Source organism: Onthophagus taurus, chromosome 3, assembly GCF_036711975.1.
Source record: "Onthophagus taurus isolate NC chromosome 3, IU_Otau_3.0, whole genome shotgun sequence".
NCBI lineage: Eukaryota > Metazoa > Arthropoda > Insecta > Coleoptera > Scarabaeidae > Onthophagus > Onthophagus taurus.
This window is the reverse complement of record NC_091968.1, coordinates 16511341-16537762: the sequence shown is the minus strand read 5'-3', so window position 1 is coordinate 16537762 and position 26422 is coordinate 16511341. Positions and strand designations below refer to the sequence as shown.

Sequence of the window (26422 nt, the reverse complement as noted above, 5' to 3'; positions counted from 1 at the left end):
AGATCCCGAAAATGTTAGAAGATTTAAGATCGAACTATGCAAGAGCTTTAAATTTTGCCAGAAAATATAAAGACTATGATTTTTGAAACAAGTCATCTTTAGTGCTGAAAGTAAATTTAATGTATATGCAAATAACATTTATTGAAGGTATTATGGATTATGGGAGATATATCGACATTTTACGCGACAGTTTGCTGCTAAGTGTACCCTTTTTAGTTTCGGAAAAAACTGGATCATCCAACATGATAATAATACAGGAAATGGAGGCCTTGGAAACAAAAGTGTCCTTAAAAATGAGTTAGAACTTAAAAATTGACTGAAGTTTGCTACTAAATGAAGCTAAATGCACTTGGTAAAAAGGTGTACACATTTTGCGGAGAGTGTTGGAAATACTGTCTTACTTGCTTTAATAAAGCGTTTCAAGCTCTGTAAATATTGATATTTTCCTTTACTTAGTTTTTGTAATACATTTCGTTTAATATTTTTCTAGGTTCTTAATTTAAATAAATGATGTTACTCAAAATGTGAGTAAATCGTCTATAATTGTGTATGGCGATGACACAACCATAATAAATTTAACAGTGACTTTGAAATAACACAGCCGAATGCGGATGCGCTGACCGAAGCTAAAAGGCGATTTGGAACATTTTTGTATAAAATTTTTGGGTGTTTGTGCAGTCCATCAACTATCTTGGGACATACATATCTAATGTATACAACGTTAATACCTACCTAATCACGGTAAATAAATTACCCGATTGCATCGCCTGGAATTTGTATTTAGAATTTTATGGTGGGAATCCATGTTGCAAGTCATTTCAATAAAATAAACAGTTTACTTCACAAGCAAGTAGACTACTACAAGCAAGAGTGAAGTAAACTGTTTATTTTAGAATTTTAATTGTTTCCATTGTTACAAGTCTAAACAAGTATTAAGGTTTTTATTTTTAATTTAAGGAGATTATAATCTGATCACGACTCAGATCAATGAGTAATATTCTTCAAACTTATTCTAGTCTATTATGCCTAGGAAACTTATATGCAAAAATCTACTCATTAGGGTTCCTAATCCTTTTCTAATAATTTAATTTCTCCACTATTAATGTGAAGCACTACACGAGCACTACTCCGCGCTGGTAGTAACACAAATTAGAGTGTTAACACTTTTGAGTTTTTAGATCGAGTTCGTATTGTTTAGGATTTGGATGACTTTGACATTAACGTGAACTCGCTGTTTATGATTCTTGGCGAATTTGCTAACGTCCTGATTAACGATCTATATTTGTATGTCCCCTTTTGATATCGTTGGATTGCTTCAAAATTGCTCTTACTACCACAACCTTATTAGTTGGAAGCTCCCATACGGGCTTGAAAATTTGTTTGTATAGGTAATTGTACTTTATTATTGACAAGCTGGAGTTTCGACCAAGTAGCCAAAATGCGATTTTTTTTTAATTTGATGTCTAATTTTTCTGCTTTTAATTCTGACTTTCACTTTCCAGTGCAGTTTTCCTTCTAGTGTTATACTATATTTTTTTGGTAAACTATTCAAGAGATTTTTATCATAGCTATGGCGGTTTGAAACGCTCTCATTGGCTAATAGCTAAATAGAGATAATTATACAGGTTGTCCCGTATCTTCTGCATCAGAGCATTATACGATTGAAGGATATATTATTCTGAAGTGGTTTTACTAATAAGAGGGATATAAAATGCTAAAAGTGGTAGAAAAAGAAAACTTTGGTTATAAAAAATAACTACTTTTTGAAAGCAGTTTGTTTCACCAGTTTGCTTTTTATAAAATTTTTATTGGACAAATTATTTTTAAGTGAATATGATATTATTCGTCGCACGGTAAACAATCAAACTTATTATAGTCTGTTTCTTTTTCACTGCTGGTAATAGAAGATATCATAATTTTCAATTTAATAATAGCCGTAAAGTTCACATATTCCTATACTGAAATATAATCAAGGGGTAAAGGTAATGTTGGTTATTTAATTTCAGAATTCGTTTCAAATGTTACGTTAATTATATATAATTTATTTAGTAATTAATACATTATATAATTAATTAATTATGCTGCTATTAAATACAATAAAGAAAATCACAAAAACAAGTTTGACTACTGAAATCGCGATTGAAGTATCGCGAACGTTGGAAGAATATGAAGATCGAATGCATACCATGCGTAAACAGTTAATATTTAATGTTAGTTCTGAGAAATGTTTAAATTTTTCCATAAAATATGTGAGAAAACGATTTTTTGAAACATGTCATCTTTAGTGATAAAACTAAATTTTAATGTACATGAAATTGACGGAAGAATAGAAGTTTGAATAAAACCGTAGTTAAAGCAGAGAAGTAACAACAACATATATATTCAGTAACAAACATATAATGTCACACTTATTGAAGGTACTATGAATGAACTTGAATGGTTTGGAGTGGAACTAGGTTCGTTCTAAATGGGTTGAGTTTTGCTAAGGTGCCATAGATTGTATGTGGCTTAAAAATGAATAGGTTGGGTTCGATTTTGAATCAGCTGGATTCTATATAAATTGGTGATCTTGCTTATTTTGTGAGATTAATTTAAGCGTGATTCGGGTTGGATCTGATTTAGTATGGATAAGCTGCAGTTGACTTGAATGGTTTGGATTGGATCTGATTTCGTTGTGAATGGGTTGGGTTTTGCTAAGATACCATAGATTATATGTGGCTTAGATGTGAATAGGTTGGGTTCTATTGTGAATCAGCTGGATACTATATAAATATGGCTTTAGAATGGTATGCGCGGTTTAATTTGCGAATAGTTTAGGTATGATTACGATTGGATAAGCTTGGGTTTGATTTGGGTTTGCTTTAACAGATTTTGCGTGGTTTAAGTGGACTCGGTTTGAGTTGGGTTTAGTTTTGGTGCACATGACTTGGGTTTTATTTCGTTTTTAACTCTATTGAATTCGGCTTAGGTGTGGATGAATTAGTGTAAGTTTGGATTACGTGATTCAAGTTGTCACATTTGAGTGTGAGTTGGCTGTGTTAGCATTAAATAGACATTCTGGGTTTGGGTTAGGCGGTTTGAATTGGAATAGTTTCGGCGTGGATGTACTGGTTTAGCTTTGGTCTGCTGGATAAACTGGGTTTCACTTGGGTGGTTTAGATATGGTCTGATTTCGGTATTAATAGGCTAGGTTTGACTAGACCAAACCCAACCTATACCATGGTTGGGTTTGGTTGTGAATCACATGGGTGCAGTTTAAGTTGGGTGGTTCAGTTTGCAGTTTCAGTTTGTAGTGTGTGATTTAGAGTGAGACTAGTTCGGTTGTGGATACGTTGAGAGTAGCTTGGGTTTGCTCCATGTATACTCCATGGTGTTAAAAAGTTCTTATAAAAAATTCAAAGAGGGTATGGAACAACTTTGACGGCTCATAGCTCAAAAACAGAAGAGTTGCGACTCTATGTTTATATAAAATACTTGTGTTATTTTGGCAAGTACTACGTAAAACTAGTAAAGTTTCCTTATTAAAATCTGAACCACCCTGTTGTAATTCTACATATATGGTTTGTTAAAAAGCATCGTTAAAAGAAGCTATTAAAAGCTTCTTTTAATTGCATCAAAGCATGATGCAAATTCCAAGTCAATATTTGCAATTATAATTGATTCTATCTATGCCAGACGTTCTGCTGCTGTGATTAAAGTAAAAGTTTATATTCACTTTTTTGTGGTACATCTTTTGATAGTGTTGAATATTTGTTAATAATAGCTTACTATGTAATAGGCTTTATTTTTCTTTAACAATGTAGTTTAAACTCTTAAATTTTTCAGTTTTTTTTGTTTAAAATCTTTTATGAGTCACTATATAACACAAAATCTTTTTCAATAAATGTTACTGTCATATTCATGCTTAATTTCCTGTCGAATATTTTTCAATCGATAATTTTTTTCTAATTAATTTTTTAATTTAATTTTCTTTTCGAAGCTTATTTTAACTGGGTCATCGTTGTTGACCGCAAATTGATTGGCATATTCCGGCCACGTTTTATATACCAACAGCACAGGACAGTACAGCAGCAGTAGCATGAGGAGAGCATTGGTGCGTTCAGAGAACCCCCAGCTTCAAACGGGGACTATAGCTGATGATAGCGGTACATTTTAAACAAGTTAATCCGTTTAAAAAAAAACCTTTTTCAGACTACTCTCTGAATTCGATTCGTTTTACTCACTCTTCCCAATTAAAACGATGAAAATCGTCCGATACTCGCGTACACGCATCATCCATTAAATGTTTTTAACTCAATCTTGTATAAAAATTGTTTTTTATTTCTATTTCGAATTAAATTGCACACATTTTTCGTAAATTTATAAACATTTTAAACACTCACCCACTGTTGTCAGTAACATGTTGTCGAGTAGGAGAGCTATGGCCACAATTACCAGCACCAAACGGCGCGATTCTCTGCATACTTGTATCCAATTTCCGAATCTTGTGCCGGCCACCCAATCATATATCATCGTCATGGTGATTTTTCTAAGTTGGTATTTACTGAAACAAAAAAAATTCTTTATATTTAAAATTAGTGTTTAACAGCTTGTAGATAATTAATTTTTTTATTTTGTTAAAGTTCTTATAGTAAAGCTCGGTTTATATTAACTTGCTCGGCGTTAAATCACCCTCTTTGCCCTATTCGGTTTGTTTTGTCGGGTACTGGGCGGCAGAAGAAAGAGGAAATAACGGAAAGCAAAATTCGCCTCTTTAATATTAAAAACGGAATTCCCTCTGGTATTATCAAAAACAACCCCCTCGCGTTTGATGTCTGCGAGATAAACTCGCCTCTTTCCTCGCCACCTTCTTCCCTCTGAACTACGTCCTTTGTGTTAGAGAGCCACAGAAAAGGTGGAACTTTTAATTTCCGGCTACTACTAGTAGTACTGGAGAAGAAGGAAAAAGAGGATAGGAAATGAGAGAAGAAGGAGAGAATGGGGGAAATCCCTCGAGTATGGAGATTTATGCCACCGCGACTTATTTTTCGTGAAATATGTTTGTTGCAACAGGTTCTGCAGTCCTCGTTTCTCTTTATAGTCTTCTCACTCTGTTAGTACCGTGTCGCTACTAATTCCTTATTCGTCGTCGTCGACGGGATTTTGGATGCACGCGGAGTAAATTGGATCAAACGAGAACTCGCTAAACCGATTTGTGTCAGGCGCTTTCAACGCTTTGCTCGTGTATCTCGAATACGCTAATCAATTTTACTTGGAGTCAAAACGGAAATCAACGTTCATCACCAAGTGAGGATTTCATAAGTAAGATCTAAATCAACCTATTCAGAGTATCGAATTTAGTTTTTATAAGCTTCTTTATTTCCAGATATGATACGTATATTAATATATTCTCAATACTGATTGATTGAAAAGAAATCGGATAACTTATTGATGATTGTCTTACTCTACGAGGTCGGGATTTGGAATCCCGCGTGGTTAAAAATCGCGATCTATGCCATATTGAGATATCTACCTATAGCTCGAGTAAAGCCAGTAAGAGTAATTAAAGAAGAGCTTTGGGGAATAATGTCCTTAGAGGGGAACTCTGGGACAATTACTCAGAGGCCGAAGGAAAATCCGTACAGTCGAGTAAAATCCTTTTCTCCCTTATCTCTCCGCTTACGCAAGTTTTAAGCTTTTATAGTTAGAGGTAAGAATTTTAATTTCCTTTGTTCCGATTTTAAAGGATAAATTATAATATTTTATTAAGAAATACAGTATATATTTCTTATACATATAGAGTGTTCTAGAATTATATATAAATCATTACATTGTGTCTTTCTCTTATCTCTCATCAATTCAATAAGTTAGGCAAGATGTCGACAAAGTACAGAAAAGTTTCAACATAAAGATCGTGTTTTAGTAACCATTCTATAATTATGTTCTGTTTCTCAGCAAAAAATGTTCCTAATAGAGGTGTTAGAAACTAGTATTCTTGTGGAACAGTGTTCCTGATTCTAAAAAGTAATAACTCCAAATACCTCTTACAACTATTCTCCTGTTTGTTCATCTGTTCTTAGAGATATAGCATAAATCCCCAAATTGTTAAAATAGGATGATCTTTTTTAATCAAATCTACTAACGTAAGTACTGAAACTGATGGAGAAATGCATCAAGAAATAATAATCCATAATTACTACATATCTATCACCATTTTTTGGTGATATAGCATAAATCAAAAGATGTCAAAATTAAATGATTTTTCTTAATAAAATCAACTCCAACGAAAATACTAAAACTGAAAACTACTTATTTCATATTTATCTATCACAAGTATCATACGTTTGTGGCGGAAGAAAAGAATGCTAAGAGCATTATTGATTACATCACATACACCCGGAATCTCCAAAACAGAGTCGAGGTAAAGACTGAAGCAGAAGCAGATGTGGAAACCAACCATAGACTAGTCATCGAAAGAGAAGAAATGAAAAGCTACACGAAAATAAACATCCATAAACTAAGGCAGGAGGAAGAAAGACTAAAATACTAAGAAAAAACAAACAACGAACTTAAAAAACTAGAGCAAACAGAGAATTTAACATTGGAAGAAAGGTGGAGAATTTTTAAAGAGATAATGTGAAATAATAATCAGACAAAGAGAACACACTGGTGGAATGAAGAGGCAATTAAGAAGAAGAAAGAGTCATGGAAGAGATACATAAGAAGGAATTCGAAAGAGAATAGAGCAAATTATAGAACGAAGAGAGATGTAGCTAAGAATATGATAAGGGAGGCGAAAAAGAAAAGTTGGGAAGAGTTAGGAACAAGCTTAAGTGAAACATACGGATCGAATAACAGGAAATTCTGGAATCAAATAAGAAAACTGAAGGGAGATCAAAGGAAACAAATAAAATCCGTCAAAGATAAGAACAACGAGATAAAGACAACTACAAGGGAAATTCTGGACATATGGGTGGATTTTTATGGAGAAAAGTTCAAGGATAGAAAACGGCCACAAACAATGGAGGGGGGAAGAGAAGATGCGGTAAGGGAAGACTACAGACATAACAACTGAAGAGATAAGAAGATGAAGATGAAAACAGACAAGGCTTACGGCAAAGACAAGATAGACCCTTAGATGATAAAATATTTGGGAATAAAAGATCAGAATAGAAGATGAATAGAAGATCATATCATCTTACCAATACATAAAAAAAGAAGCTACTCCAACTGTGAAAATTACAAAGCCATATGCCTATCATCTACAATTTACAAATTATACACAAAGATAATAGAAAAAAAGTTGAGAAGAGTAGTGGAAAATAAACTAGAAGATGCATACAGAGCAAGCAAACAAACGAACGATAACATACATGTAATCCGAAATATCATCGAAAGGAAAATAGAGACGAGCAATAAGCTATACCTAATATTCTTGGACCTAATAGCAGCTTTTGATGCGGTTAACCGTAGTATTATATGGACATGTCCAGAACAACTAATGGTCCACAAAAGCTAATAAAAATAATTTAAAGGTCAAAGTGCATAGTACAAATGAAGGGAGAAACATCAAAAACTTTTGAAATGAGCAAGGGAATAAAACAAGGCGATAGCCTAAGCCCATTGTTATTTATAATATTAATGGACAGAGTGATAAAAAAATATAAGAATAAGAACAAATAAATCTGTACCTGAGAGCTAAAGGGGTGTAAGTCCACTTTTAACAAAAATGAACGAATAAGAATGCTCTAAAACCCAGTATTTCATTTTTAGTAACATTACTTTAAAAAAACCTTATTATAAGGAAAAATGTTTCGATTATAAAGAAATAAGTCATTTCGTTTTTAGTGCCAAATAGTCGTAAGTCTAAAATTTATCTAGACATAAAAATTGCGTGTGTAGTGTGCTTTGAAAAGTAATAGAAAAGTTATTGACATATTAAGTCAAAAACTTATTTCTGTCTTCTAATCATTTTACTCTGATAATCATGGAAACTAATGATGAAGTAACGTTTGTTCAAAATCCAGCGGTTAGCATGTCTTAACATAACGGGTGCAATGAGATCCTGTCCGACGGCTGCTTTGGAAGCCCTACTCGGTCTCACACCGCTCCATTTATATATACAAAAGGAGGCAGCCTTAAGTGCCTTATCACTGAAAACAGTTTCTTCACTGAAGTTGATGCAGGGTAACCTCAGAGGACACCTCGAGATCCTCAAGGACCCATGTCTAAATCACCTGATTGCAATTAAAACGGACCTCATACCGACAGAATACAATTTCAACCAACCGTATAAGGTCATACATATTTAGAAGCAGGGATGATTGGGCGAAGGGAGGGCCTTAACTAAAAAGAGGAGCCCTAGCCTGGTACACCGATGCTTCAAAGACAGTAAGATCTGGAGTAGGCATGGGCATCAGTGGACCAAATAGCCACATCAAATTGCCCCTCAGCTCGGACTTAACAATTTTCCAAGCAGAAGTTCTTGCTATAAACTTCTGCACCGCTTTGAACCTACAGAAGGGACAAAAAGGTGCATCCATAAACATTTTCACAGACAGTCGGGCCGCCTTAAAGGCAATTCAGGCCTACACATGTGACTCCGCACTGATCAAAGAGTGTACCAACAACCTGAGAGAACTCGCTAGGGGCAATGATGTTACCCTATGGTGGGTTCCAGGTCACAGCAACATTGAGGGCAATGAGAAGGCCGACAAGCTGGCCAAAGAGGCAGCAAACACGCCCTTCATTGGACCCCAACCTGGTTGTGGACTACAAAAAAGCCACCTAAAACAAATAATCAACAACTGGGAGGTTTCAAAGATAGCCTTACGCTGGAAAGAACTTACAGGTCACAGACAAGCGAAGAGTATGATAACTCCGTCGCAAAACAAAACCAAAGAGGTTTTATGCCTCAGCAAAGGGGATCTAAGAACGCTCTCAGGCTACCTGACCGGCCATGCGCCCCTAAAATACCACCTCTTCCACATTGGACAAGCTGAGGCTCAAGCTTGTCGACTATGCAACGACGAGTCAGAAACTGCTGAACATATACTGTGCAATTGCGTCGCCAGAGGCCGGCTAAGAAACAACATCTTCGCTAAAACTCCCCTGTTACCTACCGACATAAAGGTTCAAGACCTCAGGACAATACTAAGGTTCATTAAGGACCTACATTTGCCCTAAACCTTTGGAGGGCTAAAGTTACAATAGATCTTATAGGTCGCAGTAACGAGAGGGGCCGCTCTCCTCAGCCCGGCAGCAATAATAATAATAATAACATTTGTCAAATTAGTGTCATATTCCTCATCTGACTCAGATATAGAAAGTGATTTAACCGCAAAACCTCAATTAAAGTGTTAACAATATGGTAAAAACAAACTAATACTAAATGAACAACTAAAAAGTCCATGTGGTTGGACCTGTACGTATAAGTGCCGTTCGTTAACATCTGAAAATCAATGCCAGCAGATTCATAATGATTTTTGGAAAAGAAATCTTACTTGGGAGTGCCAGAGGCACTTCATTAATTCTTGCGGGTTCACTAAAGATGTAAAACCACGTAGAGCAAGAGACCCTCTATCTACAAAAGTATGTACACAACAAATTCTATATAATTTCTCTTCATTGAAAACAAAAACATCAGAGTCTGTAAACTATTTTTTATAAACACTTTATCGATCAGCGAAAAATTTGTTTATAACGCCCCAAAAAAGAAGTCTACATGTAATATGCCAGTACTTGATCAAAGAGGTAGAAAAGTACCTATCAATCAAATTTCTGAGTTATTGAAAAAATCACTAAGCACATTGATAGCTACTCTACGTATAAAAGCCATTATTCTTCGGAGAAAAGTCTGCTAAGAAGTATCTTCGAGATGGCTTAAATATTTCAAAAATATCAGCTAAGAAATGGCTTTTTAGATAAATCTTCAACGAATTGTTTAATTTGTCGTTCCATTTACCAGACAACGACACATGTGATATGTGTGATTATTTTTAATATAAAGCTTAAGGCTGATTTTAGCGCAGAAGAAAAACAAGCCATTTCTAAAGAGCGAGATTTACACTTAAATGATGCAAATAATATAATAGATATCAAATGAAAAATGAAGACAAGAAATGTGCTTTAGAAAGTAATGAATATATACAAGTGGTAATGGCCGATCTTCAAAAGTGCCTTCCTATTCCCTCTTTAATCAATTCGGAGAGCTTTTAGCTTCGAAAGTTATGGACCCTAAATTACACAATACATAATCCTTGTACTAAAAACACTTGGTGTATGATGTGGGATGAAACCAAAGCTGGAAGAAGTGGTAATGAAATGGCTTCCTGTTTTTAAATGTTTACTTATAGAATCCCAAGGAATCAAAAAATGGAAACATTAACATTTTGGACTGACAACTGTGCCGGACAAAACCGAAATATAATCATGATGTAGTGTACATGTATGCAATACAAGTATTTCCCAGCATTCAGGTTATAAATCATAAATTTTTATTACGAGCTCATACTCATATAGAAGTAGATTTTCAGCATAGCGCTATTGAAGTGCAAAAAAAACTAAACCATTTACAATTTTTACTTGCAATGATGGGATTAATTTTATTCGTAATTGTAAACAACCCCCATTTAATGTACTCTCTATGGGTCTAAAAGATTTTAAAAACTTTAGTACATTTTACTCATCATTAACAGCGCCATTCATATCAAGAAAAAGAAGTAATGAAGGAGAACAGTTTAAATTATCCAGCGTTGTTTGGCTCCAAATTCGACGAGAAACATTAGGCACTTTGTTTTTTAAAACATCATTTAAAGAAGAATTTAAACATACCGAAAAATTTGCCCCAATTAAAACATTCTAGAAAACCCATATCAAAGCCAAATATGAAAATCTTTTAACCCTTCTTAAGTGGGTTCCTGAAGAATATCAGGATTACTTTAGGAATTTACCTTACGCTAAAGAGGCCCCAGAATTTCCTAATGATGATTAATAAATTAAATGGTTTTAAAATTTCAAATTTGTTTTAGAAAAAATTATATTAATAAGTTTGCTAATGTTTTGTAGTTTACATTGTTACAAATTCTTTTGTGTTAAGTCCAAATAATCATTTAATTTTAAGAGCTAATATGTAGTAAATACAATAGTTTTGTAAAAATAAAGATTTTTGATAAAAATATGCTATTAATGAATATTTATAAACTATTGATATTGAAAAATACCGATATATCCGAGCTTTATTTGTGAGGTAATAGCAGGACAACTATTAACTATTTCAATTATTATTTATTTTATTTAATTCGTTTTTGAAATTGAAAATCAGACATTTTTGGCTATTCTACGATTAAGTCATTTTGGATTTATGTCCTTTTAGCTCTCTGGTACAGATTAATATAAAACAGTAATAGGTTATAAAAGTTTGGAACCAGTAAAAATAGATAATTTACTATATGCTGATGACATAGTGCTGATAGCAGAAAACCACAAAAAGGCAAGGAAGTTAGTTGAAATATGGAGAGAAGAAATTGAAAAGATGGGCCTAGAATTGAACGTAAATAAATGTAAAATCGTGATAATAAATAAAAAGGAAATAAGAAATAACCCAAAAGAAATATTTATTAAGGATCAAAAGATAGAAGAAGTATCATCATATGAGTACTTGGGCAGTATAATATCACAAGATGGAAAGATAGATTTAGACATAAATGCAAGAATAAGGAAAACAACGTATATCATACTTTAAACAGAACAATTTTTGGGAAGAAGGAGATAGATAAAAAGACAAAATTGAAAATGTACAACGTGGTGGCAGTCTCAATATTAACATATGTCAGTGAATCATGAACACTCCAAGATAAACAAGAAAGAAAAGTCACAACAATGGAAATGAAATTTTTACGGAAAATAGTGGGGAAGTTAAAGTGGGATAGGATAAGGAAAGAAGAAATAAGACTGGGAGTAAATCAAGAGGAGATAATCAGCAAAATAGAGAGAAAGCAACTAAACTGGTACGCCCACATAATTAGAATGGGACATAACACATTAGTAAAAAAGGTATTTGAAGCAAAGAATAAGGATAAGAAAAAGAGGGGAAGACCTAGGAAGTGGCGCAGGGTTCGGTGCTTTCCCCAACTTTGTTTTCAATCTACACAGCGCCATTAAATAACATATTTAAGCATTGCAAAGTACATTTTTATGCAGATGATACGCAAGTATACATATCTTACAAGCCGCAAGAACAACAACACTATCTTAACTTATTGAATACAGAGCTAAGACAACTTGTTGTAGCTGCCACCCAACATGGCTTGGTATTCAATTCCAACAAATCAAAGGTTATGGTATTTGGTCGTGGGGTGGATGTGCAGCAGTATAGTGGGGATATCCGGGTTGTACTCAACGATACTACTCTCCCTATTGTGACGGAGGCGCGCAATTTGGGTCTGGTATTGGATACAAATTTGCGATTTCGAAAGCACGTGTCTACTATGCTACAAGGAGTATATGCCAAGTTAAAATCTCTTTATCCGTCTCGTCATCTTCTTGACGTTAAAACTAAAACCTTACTTTGCAACACGTTGATTTTCTCTAAATTTAACTTTGGAGATTTTGTGTATGGACCATGTTTACTTAAGTTCGATGAACAACGGATTCAGAGAGCACAGAACGCTTACTTGCGATTTATTTTTGGCGTTGGAAGGTTTGAAAGAATTTCATATAAATTAGTGGAACTTAAATGGCTTAATATGTCTTATAGGAGACTTCTCCACAGTTGTGTTTTTTACCATAATATTGTTCAGAGGGAAAAGCCTGAATACCTGTGCCGCAAAATTCAGTACCGCACTGATGTTCACAATTTGAATTTGAAATTCAGGGGGACTCTATCACCGCCCTTTCACCACACTGAACTATTCAAGAGGAGCTTTCACTATCAAATTGTAAAAGTGTGCAATAATATACCCTCTGAAACAATCCAACTGGCAAGCATGTCCACCTTTAAAAAGCATATTTTTAGTGACTTATTTGATCAACAAATGGCTCAGTTAAACTCTTAATTTTTGCGGCTAATGGCAGCGCTGAAATGACTACAGGTATGACCCACTGTTCGCATTTGCTTCTTATGTTTTATTTAATTTAATTTTTGTTTTGTTTAATTTAATTTTCTCTTTCTTTTCAATTACTGTACGAGTATCTAGGTTTTGTTTCGGGTTAAGTTGAGCAGTGCTTGGGCACTGAACTTCGCCTTTTCCTACCTTATATGCCATTTATTTTATGTTTCTAATATATTTAGTAAAATTGTTGATTTGTTATTGCATTGATAGGTATGAATAATGTCATTATTATTATTAAGTTGGGAAGAAGAGAGGGAAGAGTCTAGCAGCTATAAAGAAATTAGCCAGGAACTGGAGGGAGTGGAAGAGGTGGATGGAGGAATAGGAAAAAGATTTATCCGACGCCATCAGGCATAAGAATCAGGAGGAGAAAATCTATCACCAATTTCTAGTGTAATAAAGTAATAAATCACAAAATGTGAAAATTGTACGATTTTTCTTAATATAATCTTTGTATTTCAACAAAGTTAACAAGAGCGAGATCGTTTAAGGTTGTTCTTGAATATACAGAGTTTCACATACAGTTTGGAGTAACTTGTGTTATGAGGAAGTTCCGCAAACTTTCTCAAAAGTTAAGAAAAATTAGTGTAAAAAGTGAGTGGTGTAGTTAAAGGGGGGTTGAAAGCTGTCCCCGAGCTTTCCAAATGGGATCGTAATTGCGTTACACTAGGCAATTAAGCGTCGTCTGTATTACAGGTCGCTTTAATATCTCAATTTCGTCACTAGGCCCGCGCGCAGGGCGTGCGCTAACTTCTGAAAACTGAAGGCGGGCCTCGGTGTAATTGCAATATGAATTTGTCGACGACCTCGAGAGATGGAGGCGGCGGAAGTGTCACAAATTCACTTCGAGGCGTTTTAATTGAATCGCCCAGCGCCCCTTCCCAGGCAGGAATTAAAATGTTGGAAGGGAATTTACAATTCTTAAAAAAAATTTTGCTTTGACGATATTTGTAACAAAAAGATGAAATATAAAAAAAGCTTTCTGTTTTATTTGGCGTCTTAAGCAAAAATAATAAACAGTACTTAATTAGTGCTTCTCTACGCCCGTGATTTTAGAAGTTAATTAAGTTGATACTTATGGAGAAGTGTAAATGAACACCATGGAAAAAAAATAATACCTACCGAAGTTATTAAAAAGTTTTTATAAAATCACTTCGCAGGTCTTAATCACTTCTTAATCACCATTTCTATTGAAATATATGCAAACAATTCCTTAGATCCCGTTAATTTCTTTGTCATCTTTGTTATCACAAAATTGAATTTTTAACACCAACCTTAAAAAATCGTGATTTATGGTAATCCAGAAATGGTTTACTTACTTATTATATTTTATCATACCCTCTTTAATTTCATATAAACTTCATTGCTTAGATCCTATTAATTTTTTTAACAATGTGTTGATTTTTAACTTATGAAAAAAAATGATAAAATTAAACCCAAACTGCTTCAAAATTTTCTTCTTTCGAATGAGAAATATGCCATTTTTAACTTAATTCTAATTGGGCAATTAGGAAAAGAGACTTGCAATTATCGCGGATTAGCTGGGTCAAAGTATTGAACTTATTTGCTAAGGGCCACGTTAACCATCCTTTTGATAAATTTATCAAAGAGATAAATCTAAATGTCAGCCAATGAGTTGTAAAGTAGCACTAATAAAGTGATCCAAAGAATAACAGAGTTTTGTTGATCTGGTTGAAAATCTCAGTATCTGAAAGATATTGGAGTAGAACGCAGTCGTACAAGTGGAACGGATCTGTGCGGAAAGGATGGCAATATTAGAAGAGAGAGTAAATACGGTGAAAGAGAAAACTCCCGGTTAGAACACCATAGGATTTTCAGTCGGTGAACGCATTTGAACTAATGAGCAAGTCTTTGATCTTTCCAAAAATAGGTTGAATGTACTATTGGTGCCTAAGGTCTTGAGGCTCACTTTAGAGATCGATATGTTCGCAACCGCTGAATGAAAAAAATTGAGGTAAAGTTTGTTGTAATCACTGAATTTGTGTCCAGTTTGTGATTTTTTTCTCTAATCGGAAAAAACACGGTGCTGGTGTGTGCTCCAGACTGGAAGTCGCGCCTTCATCTTTATATTGATAAAATAAAGGCGCGACGTCCTATCTGGAACACTCACCAGCTGGATTGGACGGAACCCCCTCTCCTCATGGCTTATTTCTGTTTCTTTTAAATATATTATTCGCTTAATCAGTTCTAAAAAAAATTAGAGGGAAAAACTGATACGGAATCCGACAAACGCAATTATTTGACATACTTTGTTAAAAACGGTTTTGAGATCCATCCAACCGTTTTAGACATAACCGTATCCTACTAAACCGCGATTCTTTTCATCTAGCGGTTGTGAAAATATCGATCTCTAAAGTGAGGGGGCCTTGACTTTTGGCACGGACAATAGGTATGGTTTCTGGGAATCAATGGGTTAATGTTATCGAATGGAAACAGACAATATCTCATAAAATATATGTATGTATGCAATTAAATGGTAACTTGTAATAAACTTGTGCATTTCCTAATTCCTTCCACACTTCTACAGCATCGGATAGATAAGCACATTTTTAGCAATTTGTCAAGTAACACGGATATTGGCTTTAAGTTATTTAAGTAATCTTCAATAGATCATTTGAGACCAACGTTAGATACTTTTGGTATATTGTAGGATCAATTTCCTTTTCATTTTCATCACATACTTTTAACAATTTTTCCCATATATTTGCAGATAATCCACCATACTGTTCCACCTCACATCGCTTGACAGGACTAAAACTTTGTCATCGATTTGCATATACTTAGCTCTAACTAGGTGTTTCTAAAATATTTCACAATTTGGATCATATGTATTTTGACATTAGTTACTTCAAGGTCTTTACAAAGCAAGTTTAAAATGTGAGCTGAGCATTCATAACTTATAACACAACCATTAAAGCCTAATTTCTGATCTATGTTTCTTCTCATGCATGTTATATTCGCAGAGTTATCCCTTACAAATGACGTTACATTACAATTATATTTCGCTTTACAAGATGAAATTATTCCACAGGCAATTTCTGTTAAAAAATCATGGTTTTCCCCACCCTGGCTGGGGAAAACCAGCCAGGGTGTAGTTAGTACAACGTTGCCAAAAATATTGAATAATACAATATACATGGAGCTATTAATATTAAGGCAATGTTGGTACTTGTGTTGCTAGATTTTTCAGGGTCTCTAGCACAGGGACTAGCACCGTCAGAAGTCCAATTAATTAATAATGTTTTGATAGCTAGAAGACAGGTGCTGTATATGGAGGCAAGGCATGAAATACTCTTCCTATAAACTACGTTGATCAGCAAGATTTAGCCCATTATTATTTTCAATCTATCCAGTTAAGATATGCGCACTTCTGAGTAATGTGATGACTCGTGGCGAATCTAATTTTAATCAAAAATAGTAAAGTATTGGAATAATAGTGGAGAATTACGAGTGATGTAAAAATTTTTGGGCAAAACCCATAAATGGCTGATATGGGCACTCAAAGCTAAGCAATTTTGAGCATACTTTTCTTAATAATTGTAATATTTTCATTAAAATTTGTTTAAGATAGAGTACATTTGGCCACTTGTATGATGATGATAAATTTCTCAAAATTAAATGGTATGTAGAATCTTAGATTACAAGGTTTTGGCAGTAGCCTCCAAGGTGTTGTATTTCCAACATACTTTGGGGATCCGGATACTTCATAAGGGTTTCTCACCGGTGTTTGCAAAATCACAAAGTTGCTGAAAACACAGTTCCCCCCTTTAAGCGGATAATTTCAGTTTACCCCACCGCAGGCGTTAGGTGGTACAACTGTCGATAGCTGAAAGCACCTACCTATACGTTTCTGCAACATAGTGCCCTTTACTGACAAAGCCGAGGATCACACAGCAATGATTTAATTCAATGGACCAGCAGCGTGTAGTCTGAAACCGGAACAATTATCGAATGTACCGGTTTGGTGCAAGTTCATTAATTTCTTTGTTAAAGCAGGTGTAGCACTATATACAGTGTGACCCGTTTGAAAGCGGAACACCCTCGTAAAATTTGTATTTATTATCCGATTTCGATAATTTTTTTTTTTAATTGTAGAGCGTAAAAAACTGTACCTTAGGACAAAGAGTGATATTTTTCTTAAAAAAACCAAGGCCTACTATTTCACTTTTTAGGTGCTAAAAATGAAGAAATCATATTAGGAAATTTTTTACAAAAAATCTGAGTACACCACTGCATTAAGCACCTTTTGAAATGGGCATATACCAAATTTCATCAAAAATGGTTACAAATTAACACCGTTACAGATAATTGAAAAATACAATATTTTATGAAGTTATTTGATCAGATGGAGTAAACCATGACAAAAAAGGAAATAAAATACAGCCAATAATACAAAAACTATTTACATTTGTAACCATGGAAATAAAAAAAAATTATCTAGTAAACCATGGAAATAAAAAAAAAAGAATTGAATATCTATGAAAGTGATTTAAAGCATTACTTCTGTCAGTTTTGTGCTTATAAAAATTTTATAAAAAGTGTGCAATTTAGTGGTGTAATTATGGAACGACTAAGTGTTAGACACAAAGTTGAAATTGTACGCCTTGTTGGCGATAATATTCTTTCGAAAAGAAAAGCGGCTGTAGAATTTAATAACAGGCATCCAGATATACCTCCGGTTAGTGCTAGCACCGTTCACCGGGTAAATAAGGTATTCAACGATACAGGCAGTGTATCAAAACAAATTCTAAAAGTTCAAAATCCACGCCGGGAAATTAGAAATAATAATCAAATAGTGGAATATTTTCATAATAACCCTCATTCGAGTTTGAGAACGGCTGCCATAGATTTAAATATTCCAAGAGAATGTATTAGAAGGTGCCTTACAAAAAATAAAATTAAACCCTATAAACCAAAATTTCTACACACTCTTGAACCAAGAGACGAAGAGAGAAGACTAGAATTCTGTTTAAAGCTCAAGGTGAATACTTGGAAAACAGAAACTTTTTAAGGGAAATTTTGTTTAGCGATGAGGCCACGTTTACAACAAATGGCGTGGTGTCATCGCAAAATTCAAGGTATTGGTGCACAGAAAATCCAGAGTGGATCATCAACGCAAGGCGACAGTATTCGCATAAAATAAATGTGTGGTGCGGAATACTTGACAACAGAATTATTGGTCCATTTTTCTTTGAGGGCAATTTAAATTCAACAAAATTTTTGTATTTCTTAAGAAATGAGTTTTCGAATGCGCTAAACAATTTACCACCTCTGGTATGTGCGAATATAAAACTTCAATTAGATGGGTCTCCCGTGCATAACGCAGTAGTGGTAAAGCGTTGGTTAAATGAAAATTTTGAAAATCGATGGATAGGAAGAAATAGTCATCTTATTGAATGGCCGCCAAGATCTCCTGATTTGACACCACTCGACTTTTTTCTTTGGGGAATCCTTAAACAGAAAGTTTACAGGTCAAGGACACAGTCGCTAGATGAACTGCGTGCTAGAATAGTTCAGGCATGTGCAGACATTACCCCAGAGCAACTGAGGAATGTAATAATGAATGTACGAAGAAGGTACAATAAATGTATCGAACTTAACGGTGGATTGGTGGAAGCAACAGACATTTAACTAGTTTTTATTTTCTATTAATACCTTGAATGTTGTTTTTTCTTCAATTTTTTGAATTTCTGTTAAATATTGTTAAATAGTTTTGTATTATTCTCTGTATTTTATTGCATTTTTGTCATGGTCTACTAGATCAGATGAGATTAATTTATAAAAAATTATGTTTTTCAACTATCTGTAACGGTGTTGATTTGTAACCATTTTTGATGAGATTTGGTATATGCCCATTTCAAAAGGCGGTTAATGCAGTGGTGTACTCAGATTTTTTGTAAAAAATTTCCTAATATGATTTCTTCATTTTTAGCACCTGAAAAGTGAAATAGTAGGCCTTGTTTTTTTTAAGAAAAATATCACTCTTTGTCCCAAGATACAGTTTTTTACGCTCTACAATTAAAAAAAAAATTATCGAAATCGGATAATAAATACAAATTTTACGAGGGTGTTTACAGTGTGACCCGCTTTTAAACGGGTCACACTGTATATAAGTGAGGTTGACATGAGTACGGGAAATTTTGTACCCTGTAGCACAATATATCGATATTTGCTTATGGAAACGTGTTGTTTATGACATTTAGTTACTACATTTTGAGTTGAGTTTGTGTAACTGTTAATTTTAAGATATTTTATTGTTATGGAGCCTGGGTATATACTGCATATTAATATGCGTTTCAAATATAATCCATTCATTTTTATTAAAATTATTCTTAAAAAGAATGTTACTAATCCGAATCTTAATATTTGAATGTTTATAATTGACGTTAAATGTACATTAAAGATTAATTGCTTCTCGTCGTTGAGTTCATATTTGTTCGTGCCTCAAACATTACATGTGCTCTTGTACAATGTAATTAAAATCGCGTTTATTTTTCAATAATCACTTCCTTATGCACATATACGAGATTAAGTACGATGTTAATCAAACGATTTGATCGTATCGATATTATTCGGAGTTTCATTAATCGTGTACTTGAAAAGCCGTTTAGTTTGTTGACTACAGAGGTTATGTTATCGTACAAATATATTGATGATGAACGATTTTTAGAATTCACCAAATATTTGTACGATGTCTCTATTTCATTTTTTTGTATCAAAATTAGTTGAAATGTTCCCAAGGTTGTTGATTGCCAGAAAAGTCGTTTGAAACAATTTGGAAGCGTTCAATGCGACAGAAAACGTAGAAATTGAGATTTTCAACATTCACAATTATGTTAACTTATACCATGTAAATGTAGCTATCAACACGCTATGAAATGACCTTCAAAAATGTAGGTTCTTCATGTAAAACAATATGACGTGTTGCTATCATTGATCAACTAACACATGATGCACATGATGCGAGTAATAAACGCGCGTATTGGCATAGACATAAAATTTCACAAAGCCCCAGAGAAAGAACGGCATTATCACATGATTAAAGATAGAACTCTTTTGAAGAAGAAGTCTTCAAAAGATATTTCGTCTTTCTGGACTTGGAGAAGCCGTTTGATAAGATGCCTAGAGGGAGAGTCCGGGAAGGGCGACATGCGAGAAAGATTATGTCATGGAAACAGATAAACACGGGGATACCAAACTCATAAGAAGGAACCTTGGTTCGATAACGACCATGGATGAGAGAAATAAGATGCACAGGAATTACATACCGAGACATACAAGAGAGAGAGAGAGGAACAGTTTGTTTGAGGAGGTAAAGCGCAGGGTGGACAAAATTTGCAGAGCTAAGGAAAGGAAACACCTTAATGATCAACTCCTCGAAATGGCAGAGAACTTCAAACAGCAAAACCAAAGGCACACCTACAAATTTATCAAACAACTATGAGAGAGGTACAATCCACGGACGTCAATATTCAATAAAAAAGAATGAGACATGATATAATAATGATAATGATAATGAGACAAATGTAGAAGAAGGGAACAACCAAAAACCAGCTAGATTCAGAACACCAGACACAATGGTGCTCCCATCAACTAAAGAAGAAATAGGTGAAGCAATAAGATGGATGAAAAACAACCTAGTCGAATTGTATAAAGAGGGAGTATCTATACAACTTAATACACTGGGCAGAAGAAACGATACTTAACAACTGGAAAGAAGTATCATATGTCCAATACCCAATCACAAGATTACATACGAAACCGAAGAATAGACATCTTTGCAGAAAAGATTATTGGATACTATCAATCTACCAGAAAAGCCGCGGACTAACTTTTTTCAATTTATCGTAAAACAAATCCTAGAAAAGGTATGGGAATATAATGTGGACGCACAACAAATATTCGTTAATTTTCGCCTAGCGTATGACTGCTTAAGTAGAGAAAAGCTACATCTCATTCTAACAGAACTCGGAGTGCTAAACAAACTGGTCAAATTAACCAAAGTTCTTAGAAAGAAGGGCAAATCATGATAGAAACCAAAGAATCAAGACCAAAAAAATCAAATTTGTTGATATGTATTGAAATAGTAAAAAAGCCACAATGTGATGACCAATTTCACGTTGATATAATATTAATCAATCAGCTCATGCGTAAATTACAGAAGATGTACGAAATTATTTGGAAAATTTGTTTCCAAACCGTTGGATTGGGCGGCCATTTAATTTCTCTCTTTGGGGATAGCATGAGTGTGAGGTGTATAAACACAAACCATCAGCCATTTTGAGAACATTATAAGAGAATGTGTTGGAAACATATCTCCAGCAAAGCTAAGAAACGTATCCGCGAAATGAATAGCCGAAAGAAATTGAGAAAGTAGGAAATTGAATATTTCAAATTTATTATTTACACATTTTCAAAATATTTTTCAAGATTTGACGATCACCTTGAAAATATTTTAGATGGAAGAGCGAGATGAACATCGTATAAAAACAAAATTTTAGAAACGCAGGTGCACTGTTGTCTTACCGGACGCAGTATATTCAAGTTATTTCCGCAGTGATTTATTTGAGCCACTAGGGATAATTAACACTGTCAAATAGACTGATTTCATCGTGATCAAAATTTTGCAGATTTTATTGCTAATTCTAATAGGAAAAGTGAGGGTTTTACTACAGACAATTTATTTTAGTACGAAATCAAAATACAAAATACTTCTGGGTTGATCATTTGTATTGCTTAATCGGGTAATTCAGGTAACAGGTCACATTAAAGGTGCCGTTGATCAATCAATGTTGGTGTGAGGAGTAGATGTTAATCACAAAATCTTAATTAATCACGATACGTTATTATCATGTCAATAACGGTGTTATATCTATACACTTTTCATAATTTGTCATTGTATGTAACAAATAAATAATGCAATGATGTATTAGAAATATTTTTTATTCATAACGTCTTTCTCCATCAGTTTTAGAAAAATCGTCCAATTTTGGCATTTTGTGATTTATGGTATATCACTAGAAACTGGTGATAGATAACTATGAAATAATTATGGATTATGATTTCTTGATGCATTAGGAATATTTTTTATGCATAACGTTTTTCTCCATCAGTTTTAGTACTTACGTTATAGTTGAGTTTATTAAGAATAACTGTCCAATTTTGGCATTTTGTGATTTATAGTATATCACTAAAAACTAGTGATAGATAAATATGAAATAAGTATGGATTATGATTTCTTGTTGCATTAGGAATATTTTTTATGCATAACGTTTTTCTCCATCAGTTTTAATACTTAGGTTAGAGTGGCTTTTATTAAGAAAAATCGTCCAATTTTAACATTTTGCGATTTATGCTATATCACTAGAAACTGGTGATAGATAAATATGAAATAAGTCTGGATTATGATTTCTTGATGCATTAGGAATATAGTTTTATTCACAACGTCCTCCTCTATCAGTTTAAGTACTTAGGTTAGAGTTGATTTTATTAAGAAAAATCGTCCAATTTTGAGATTTTGTGATTTATGCTATATCACGCAAATATGAAATAAGTATGAATTATGATTTCTTGATGGATTAGGAATAGTTTATATTCATAATGTCTTTCTCCATCAGTTTTAGTACTTCCGTTAGACTTGATTTTATTAAGAAAAATTATCCAATTTTAACATTTTGCAATTTATGCTATATCACTAGAAACTGGTTACAGATAAATATGAAATAAGTATAGATTATGATTTCTTGATGCATTAGGAATATAATTTTATTCACAACGTCTTCCTCTATCAGTTTTAGTACTTAGATTAGAGTTGATTTTATTAAGAAAAATCGTCCAATTTTGCAATTTGTGATTTATGTTATATCACTAGAAACTGGTGACAGATAAATATGAAATAAGTATGGATTATGATTTCTTGATGCATTACGAATATAGTTTTGTTCACAACGTCTTCCTCTATCAGTTTTAGTACTTAGATTAGAGTTGATTTTATTAAGAAAAATCGTCCAATTTTGCATTTTGTGATTTATGCTATATCACGCAAATATGAAATAAGTATGAATTATGATTTCTGGATGGATTAGGAATATTTTTTATTCATAATGTCTTTCTCCATCAGTTTTAGTACTTCCGTTAGAGTTGATTTTATTAAGAAAAATCGTCCAATTTTGTGATTTATGCTATATCACTAGAAACTGGTGATAGATATGAATTAAGTATGGATTATGATTTCTTGATGCATTAGGAATATAGTTTTATTTATAATGTCTTTCTCCATCAGTTTTAGTACTTCCGTTAGAGTTGATTTTATTAAGAAAAATCGTCCAATTTTAACATTTTGCGATTTATGCTATTATATCACTAGAAACTGGTGATAGATAAATATGAAATAAGTATGGACTATGATTTCTTGTTGCATTAGGAATATAGTTTTATTCACAACGTCTTCCTCTATCAGTTTTAGTACTTCCGTTAGAGTGGCTTTTATTAAGAAAAATCGTCTACTTTTAACATTTTGCGATTTATGCTATATCAGTCAAATATGAAATAAGTATGAATTATGATTTCTTGATGCATTAGGAATATTTTTTATTCATCAGTTTAAGTACTTGGGTTATAGTTAATCTTATTAAGAAAAATCGTCTTATTTTGACATTTTGGGGATTTATGCTATATCACTAGGAACAGATGAACAAACAGGAGAATTTAGCGATTTGGGATTCCAGTTTCATCGTAGTGTGGATAATGTAATAAAAGTAAGTTTTACGATGATGATTGTTTTATTTTTTATGTTTCGGTGCGACAATTGTTTCGACCAGTATGGTCTTCTTCATAGGCACGACGTCAAAAGAGGTTAGATGTTGAGACGGAGAAATAAAGTTGATTTAGTAATTAGTTTATAAAAACGGTCGCAAAGGGGTTGTGTACATTTTTAGTTGATACATTTCCTCGAATCGGAACGTTGTTTACATTAAAATTTGTTAAGGGAATTTGAAAACACGTTGAAAAGTGAGGTTAAACAAGGATCATCGTAAAAAAGAAACAAAACGTTAAGAAAACAAAAGGATGAACTGTTAAATGAAAAGAACAAAAATTAAGAAAAAACTATGAAAAAATATAAATTAAAAGTGAAACGGTACTTTTCCGTGAGGCGCAAAAGTCCACAGTCGGACTTTTGCGCCTCACGGAAAAGTACCGTTTCACTTTTAATTTATATTTTTTCATAGTTTTTTCTTAATTTTTGTTCTTTTCATTTAACAGTTCATCCTTTTGTTTTCTTAACGTTTTGTTTCTTTTTTACGATGATCCTTGTTTAACCTCACTTTTCAACGTGTTTTCAAATTCCCTTAACAAATTTTAATGTAAACAACGTTCCGATTCGAGGAAATGTATCAACTAAAAATGTACACAACCCCTTTGCGACCGTTTTTATAAACTAATTACTAAATCAACTTTATTTCTCCGTCTCAACATCTAACCTCTTTTGACGTCGTGCCTATGAAGAAGACCATACTGGTCGAAACAATTGTCGCACCGAAACATAAAAAATAAAACAATCATCATCGTAAAACTTACTTTTATTACATTAAACAGGAGAATAGTTGTAAGAGATATTTGGAGTTATTACTTTTTAGAAAATATAGATAATATAGGAAAATAGATTATAAGACCTCTAATTTGATTAATGTATAAAAATATGTTACACCCTGTATTTTAAAAGTTATTTGTACAGGGTCTTTAATTAAATTTGCAATGATTCGATGATCGTTTAACTCTTTAGGGTAGGTATTGCATTGAAACATCAAATAAATTCCAAATAGCTGTCATAATTAAAGTATTAAAAATCAAGTTAAAAGTTATAAATATTATGAAGTTAATTTATGACACGCTACCAACTTAATACAACATAATCTTTAGTTTAAGCAATATTTAAGCGATGTAGTTTTATGTATGAAGTTTTGCGTCTTTGGGTTTTCTCTTATCTCAAGGATGACATTTTTTCAGTGTTCGAAGGGTAAAAATATTGCAATCGTCAGCTTGTGTTATACGGCTTTTTTTTTTCGTTCGTGGTTGTTCGTTTTACCGCTTTAGTGCTGGGATGATCGTGGGGTTGGAAGTTGATAAGAAAAATGACTGGAAATGAGGTGTTTTAACTTGATTATGACTCTTTGATAAGATTTATGATTTCCAATTTTTTCTTTATAACGGAGTAAAATAAATGACTAAAATGTCATAAATATGGATTTTTGTCGCGCAAGTTTAAGGAACTTATTTAAAGTAACTTTTTGAGTTTGAAAGTAGAAAAATGAGAAATTAAAAAGAGTACTCACCTTAATCAGAACTAACCGGCAATTTGGTGCTTCTCCTTATGAATGGTTATTCTTGGTGTTTTACAAGATGTGGAATCGTTAGAACATCCCCGTTGTTGGCCAGGCCGGCAGTGCCTGCCAGGCGGCGGCGACGGCGGCGGCGTCGTCAGCCGACGCCGGTACCGTAGTGCGACGGCGGAAGACCACCGACGACGACGACGACGGCGGCAGCGGCAGCAGCGGCGGTGGTGGTGGTGTTGGCAGCTGCGGCGTCGTTCGCGCGGTGCACGCGTCGGGGCGGCGATAGGGATAAAGGGAAGGGGAAGTGGGTTCGTGTGAGGGTAGCGTGTCCGCGCACGCACGTACCTCCGTCCTTCTGTAACGGGGGTCTACGGCGGCGGTGGTGGTCGTCGCGCCCGCGGTTGACTGCGACCCCAACGGCCCAAATCCCGCAATATCAACTCCTATCGTCGTCCCACGACCCGATGGCACACGCCGGTACCCCATTGGCCGTCCCCGTTTTTAGAAGCGCACGGGGCACTTGTTGATGGTGAAATACCGTGCAGGTGGTTTTTCTGAAAGAAAAAAAAACCATAATAAAGTTTCAATTAATCGTTTTTAAACAGTTATTAACACTTTCAAATCAGAAAATAGGTCAACATAAGTTAGGTGCAATTACTTGAATATCATTATTGAGTTTAACATTAAAATTTATATCACCTTTTTCAACAAAACTTGTCAATTGCAATGTTTGTCGTACAACCTCAACCTGGAAAGTTGACTTTAATATGAAAGTAGTAAATTGAAAAATCTGTTTCCCTATACTCCGGTGATTTTTATTTATTTGCTCTTACTAGTTTCCGTCTTCGGAGGGCTTCTACAAACAAATTACATTAGAAAAAATATTTTAAACTTTAAAAAAGACTATTTCCTATGTCCATTAGAACTGTACAGGGTTCTGGCCAAAATAAAAATTTGAAAATTCAGATTTAAATATTA

At 33.9% G+C, this 26422-nt stretch overlaps 1 protein-coding gene across 1 annotated transcript in view; it reads right to left on the bottom strand.

The window, feature by feature from the left end:
* LOC111415847 (Vesicular monoamine transporter) overlaps positions 1 to 25600 on the bottom strand; it is a 126683-nt gene extending 101083 nt beyond the window's left edge. The window contains exons 1-2 of the mRNA XM_071194909.1: positions 25445 to 25600; positions 4383 to 4543 (exon numbers count right to left, since the gene is read on the bottom strand). Coding sequence (XP_071051010.1) covers positions 4383 to 4518 — 136 coding nt within the window. The 5' untranslated portion in view covers positions 4519 to 4543; positions 25445 to 25600. The remainder of the gene's footprint in view (positions 1 to 4382; positions 4544 to 25444) is intronic.
* Between the last annotated feature and the right edge of the window lie 822 nt (positions 25601 to 26422).